The 6,335-nt window shown below is 33.0% G+C and overlaps 1 protein-coding gene across 1 annotated transcript; it reads right to left on the bottom strand.

Annotated features, from left to right (window-relative positions):
* Window positions 1-630: 630 nt before the first annotated feature.
* On the bottom strand, window positions 631-1,866 carry LOC129286166 (putative F-box protein At3g16210). Its single transcript, XM_054922182.1, has one exon. It carries the CDS (start codon window positions 1,864-1,866, stop codon window positions 631-633), a length of 1,236 nt encoding a protein of 411 aa, XP_054778157.1.
* Between the last annotated feature and the right edge of the window lie 4,469 nt (window positions 1,867-6,335).

Raw genomic sequence — 6,335 nt, 5'->3', positions numbered from 1 at the left:
GGATTAATCATTCACATATTTTTATGAAAAGATTTTCCCTATTCCATCCAATAAAATCTGTTTTTAAAAAGAGCAAGCACACCACAAGCCAAGAACCTTGGGTTCAACTGGCAAGATGGCATTTGAACCACGCCTGCAAATGTTTTTACACTTAAAAAAAAAAAAACAAAGAAAAAGCAAGCACAAATGATGTGCAAAAGCAAGCAACTCATATTTGCTTCACTTTTCACCCTCTCATATGATATAAGTATATTACCTAGGCATAAGGTCACAAACAATCCACACACCAGCAACTAAATCATACCCATGTTGGAAAGAAAACAGAACAAACTGCTCTTACAGATATGTCAAACCGTCAAAGGCAGCTACAAGCAACTGATATTACACATAATGCATACATCATTCTAGATAACATCTCTAAAGGTCAAGCCTTATAGGTACAAAATAATCCTAACTGGTAAGGTTCGACGTTCATCAAACGTGCCTAAACTAAGTAAATCTGCAAGATGAAGATGAAGATTTAGGAAACAAACATCTAAAATTCGTAAGCTGTGAGATTGATCAGAGATAGGATAGCTTTTGCTAAATCATTTTCCACTTTGCATCCAATATTATGAATGAGTCCAGACCCTACAGAAAATTTGCCAGTGATTTCATTCCTCCAACAGGAACTAGGCTTTCGGCATAATCGATAACAAGATGGTGATAGTCAAATTTGCTAATAGCAAACACCTTACATTTTTTAGTAGTGAGATTGAAGAGAACAGTAGTTGGTTCATCATTCTCCACTACTTCAACCCCATCTTCAGTATTGCCTCTGGGTCTTGAAACCTTGCAGACAATTTCATTCCTCCAAATGGTCACGGGATATAACAAGCGTGGATAAGGGCTGCTAGTATATTTCTTAGTCCAACTCCATCTCTCCCCAGATGCACCTATACCTTCCTCCATTACCCACAGATCAATAACACAATGTTCTGTGTTTCCAATCACAGAATGAGAAACCATAGCAAGTTTTTCCTCATACACAGTAAGCCATGAAGTAGAGCGTTGCTCAGGTACTGGTATCACTGTAAACACTTCCGTTGCTAGGTCAAATGAAGCAATCCGTTTCTCATCATCATCATATGTATCCAGCCCAACCAAGTTTGACACAAACCAAAACATAACACCATTAACAGTGACACCTTGAGAACTAAGACGTACGCTACCATCAAGCGTAACTTTTACATCCTTCCATATACCTGAGTTTAAAGAATACACTTTCACAGCAGAAAGCTCAATATAATCCTCAAAAACATAAGTTACCACTATCTTGTAGTCATTAATAACTGGACTGAACCCAAATCCTATAAAATAAAAACAATAATCCTCTCGAAAATTAGCTTCGGGTAACAGTCTGATCTCTCTAATCGCTGGATTCCACACTAAAAAGAAATGAGGAGATACATAATACTTATTGATTTCAACAGAGAGCAAGCCATTGCTGGAATCAACGATCTTACCGCGCTTCACATAATCGAGCAAAGGAGGGTGCTGAAATTCCCGGACTTGCATATCGGAATCAAGCAAATATAAGTTTGAAGGAGCATCCCAGCCGTGTAGCTGGGAAAGGAGATAAGGGTTTTGAAGAGTGGAGTGGTGGAGGTGGTCTACGATGAAAGATGGGCTCTTGAAGAGATTTCTCCAATGCTTGCAGACACATTGAAATCGCATTAGGGATTTTACAGGAAGTCGTTTCAGAATGTTTCTGATGATGTCTTCGGGAAGAGATGGTGCGTCGCCATCCACACCCTTTTTCTTCATAGTGCTCGACGGGGAAGAACAAATTTCTGTGAGGGAAGGCTTCACGACCCACAAAGGCATTAGTGATTACAGGATAGGCTCATTTTCGACTTTTTTCCTTCCTTTCTTATTTTTTTTTGGGTAAACTAGCGAGCATTTTCTTTCAAATTTTTTTTAATTGTGTTGTTTCATAATTTTATTTTGCTACAATGTAGATTCTGCCTGCAATTCATTTATTAAAAACACTTATAATCTGCATGAACATAAGTGATAAGTGCATAACCACTTGTGTAATAAAAATGTCATCATAAAAAATAATAACATTTCACAATTACATATTGCAAACAGGCTAACAATTACATTAAAATATATGTTAATAATTCATATTGAGTTCAACGCCATACATAAGAATGGTCTTTGGAAACATTTACTCCCCATACAGTGCACACGGCAAAAAATTACAATACAAAATTAGAAAACTAATCATATTGAATATTAATTGCAAAATAGAATCTTGATACAACTTGCTCTGCTCGCAACTATTATAAATTGAATACCGTATCAGTAGAATGTGGATGAGGATGCGGAGGACTCATCAGAGATTGCTCTGGAACTTTATAGTTGGTTTTAGTCATAGTATGGACCATAGGGATAGTCTCACGGCAGAACTTTGTGGTATTTTTCTTGACATCAGGCCAGCATGGAATGCTGGGTATCGTAAAGTAATCATAGAATCAGATTCGATGTAAGCTATAAATCTTAGCATGAAGGATGATATTTGTTTGCATGCAGAAGTGGACGTTTTGAAGATGATATTTGAACTCATGCAAAGACCTTGAGAAATTCAACTTAACAATCTTCCTCGTACAGCCAATAAAGCTGCTCGTTACTTTGCCCAAAGAGCTTTCTCCTGGCTGGGACCAGTATGTTATTAGTTGTCCTTTTGACACCTTTTTTGTATTATTATCAATAATTAAAACATCAGATCGAATCGGACAGGCAAATCGATCGATAAGATAATGGCTCGATCAAGTTAAAAAAATTGTTTGAGGAGTTGACCGACGGTAGGATCAAAAATTGGGATTAAGCTCGGAATCGGGTCCGGTTTTCAAAATCAGACTATTCAAAAAAATGTCCTTTTATTTTTTTTAAAATTTTTTATCAATTTTTTAAAAAATAACTAGTTTTTTAATCATTTAATGTTATATGATATCTTAAGTCATGATAAACTTTAAATAGTTGGTTTTATTTTTTAAGTTAAATAAAAATTTCATATTTATTTCTTATATTTATATTATTATATTTTTTATTTAATTATTACGTCACTTGTTCAACTATTGGTCCAATCTAGTTGGATCATACGAACTATGAATTGCTGAGCTTTCCAATTTAATGAGCATTCTAGTTTTGAAAACATTGATTCTTACTAAGGATATTGAAATGCCCATGACCTCTAGCTGAGGTTCTGTTTTAAAAAAAAAAAAAACAAAGAAAGCCAAGAAGAATGTGAATGAGGATATTTTGTGTATAAGTATAATTGTTGATCATTTTTAAGAAAAATTAATCTCTTAGCCTTTTAACTCTTACCTCACTTGTAACTCAGTTCTTTATTATGACTCACTGCGACTCAGTCCTTCAACTTTTAATTCATTTATAATTCGATCCTTATTTTTTAATTTTTTTAAATTTCCTTATCAAATAAGAGGAATACAAGAAATGCTCATATATTATTCTAAAATATCCTCCTCTTGCTCTATAATGTGAAATCTAAACTAACATAGACAAAAGAAAATTAACAAAAATTGAGGAATTGAATTATAAGTAAATGAAAAGTTGAGAAACTGAGTCATAAGCGAATCATAGTTGAAAGGCTGAGTCGCAATGAGTCATAGTTGAGAGACTGAGTTACAAGTGAATTAAAAGTTGAAAGATTAAAAGATTAATTTTTTTTAAATTTTAATAATAATTATAAACTTTTCAAAATAGTTTAGCATGCAAAGGAAGTTTGCAGATATTATAAGAGTAAATGGTTTTTATTTTTGTTTGTAAAAAAAATTGTTTTTGATTTCTTGTGCCAGTGCCATCTGTCAAGACATGTAAATAGTTTGAGTACAATGCTTAATTTTTTTTCCCAGAAAAGACGTTATTTTATTAATTTTTTTCAAAAATATTATACTCACTAATTAAAAAAAACAGTAAAAGCATCCTAGAGTTATGATTATAGAAACAAACAAAGACCATTAAATCCTACCATATAACCTATACCAACATATATTGAAATTGATATATACTATATATTTTGCAGCTCACAAAATATTGCCTCGGTTGGTATATACTATTATTTTTTTTAATGCCTACAAAGTCTGACTCAATTTTTTTAACATCTAAAAAAATCTATTTAGGGCTTCAATTGATATGTTGATCCATGGATGCTAGCATTTTTCCCTCCAAAACGCTTGCATCCTCAATCCTGCCAAAGTTGAATTGAATATATTTGCTTCCTTAGTATAAAACTAAAATGATTCTTTCAGATCATATTAATGACCTCAAAGCATAAGAATGGTAATGATGAATGCATAAGATAAATTAATATAGAGGATGACCTTTTCTTTTGTCCAAAAATTTGCAGCATGCAGTAGTCAAACTTCCTGCAAGCTATTAATTTATTACTTTTTAGGAGAAAAATAAAGATAACTTTGTTTAAAAGCTGACCATTTCTTTAGCAGATTTCAGATAAAGTTTACACGTGAATCCATACCTTCTTTCTACGCTGCGTCACCGATCGCTTTCCTCAATATATCATCACATCGAACGTATACATACATTCATGCTCTATATCTGCTTTTTCTGATGACCTTTTCCTTTTGTTAATATATATATATATATATAGCTCCTGCAATGTAAGCCAAAAGATTTTCTGACTTTCTTATTTTAAGTTTCTGCTGCTGGATATGACAGATAAATTAAAGCATGCTAATAATCTTGCTTCAAAGACTCCTGATAATTTGAATAATTCATCGACATATTCACAATCACAAGTCTATTTTTTGATTTTCTTCTTTTTATATAAGTTTTCAGCAACTGTTTGTTCTATGGTTAATACTTAATAAAGCAGCTTGGTGGAGTAAAGTATGCCTTTGGCTATGGTGGAATTTCGGCCATTAAATGCAAATATAACGTTTTTCAACGTTGGGACAATTTACCCTTGTTTTCGAAGCTCACACTGCATTAGTTTAAGCAGTTTTTCTTTTGTTACAGTACCTAACAAGTTAGAAGCACAATCCACAGTAAATGTTGGTCTAATTAATAAAGATTTAACCCATAACTTATAAGATTGTGAGATCAAATCTTATTGCTAATGTGAGAACCTTATTGTTAGGTGATTTACATGTACCTTATGAGTATTATTTTTTAAGTTTGGAGGCATGTTTTGACTTTAGCAAACTTTAAGGATGCAACTCACTTAAACTTTAGCTGATAAATAAAAATAAAAATAAAAAGCTAGAAGCATAAGAATGATTTAATGTATAGACAGGTCAAATTTCAAATTCATCCCTGCTTCTGTTAAAAAAAAATTGATTTGTAAAATTTGTTGTAATGTCCATAGAGAAGTTATTTTGATATTGTGAGGTGAAAAAACATAGACAACTAAATTTGCATTTTAAAAGCTCTTGTAAAGTCCATTAGAAATGACCAGATTTTAATAATTGCATCTTGTGGGTCATTACTTTTCAATGTCTCCATGTAATTAATGAAAGTTCATTTAATGGTTTTACTTTTCAATGTTAACACTAATTCCTTAAAAATGCTCCTCCAAGAAGGTCCAGAAGTACATCCACAAATTCCCATCCAGGGGTTCAGTTTTTTGTTATAATTTTCCCATCTATGGGTATTTCTTTTCTTTGTTCCATAATGCTTAACCTATATCATGTGACCCTGACCATAGATATTGCTAAATTTGACAATCATGAAAAGTTTCTGTAAGGTCATATTCGATAGATCACATATTCACATGTGTTGGCAAACTTGCAGTTGAAAACCAATTGGACTGTCAAAAACCATGGCCATATACATAATTAACTGATTAACTTTCATTTCCATCAATAATGATCCCTTTGACTATAAGCCTCTGAATATTCCACTTAAACATAAATGATTAGTCTTCTAAAGAGTCTTTAGCAGTGCATGATACTCTCTTTCAAGGCCTTATAATGCACACAAATTTTCCTGGAAGTACTGAATGTACATTCATTGGTTACAGCCTAAATCACAAGGGATACAAGTGCATAGCTCCCAATGGTAGGATTTAAATCTCCAAACATGTTACATTGAATGAAACTCACTTCCCATTTAAACATGTTTCTTCATCTACTGCATCACATAACAATACCGAATCTTTGGCACCCATAATAGCTTCCATTCATATTTTGCCTCGTGATCCAACTTTAGTTCTTTCTTCTAATTGAACACCATCTGCAGCTGAATCACTGTCTCAAATAAGTTCTCCCCTGACTCAATAAGTATTGAAATCCCACACTGCTTTTCTAAAT

Source organism: Prosopis cineraria, unplaced genomic scaffold, assembly GCF_029017545.1.
Source record: "Prosopis cineraria cultivar Desert tree isolate PC_DT_omini unplaced genomic scaffold, ASM2901754v1 PC11, whole genome shotgun sequence".
In the NCBI taxonomy this organism is placed as follows: Eukaryota; Viridiplantae; Streptophyta; class Magnoliopsida; order Fabales; family Fabaceae; genus Prosopis; species Prosopis cineraria.
Note: the sequence above shows the minus strand (reverse complement) of the source record. Positions and strands in the feature narration are given on the sequence as shown.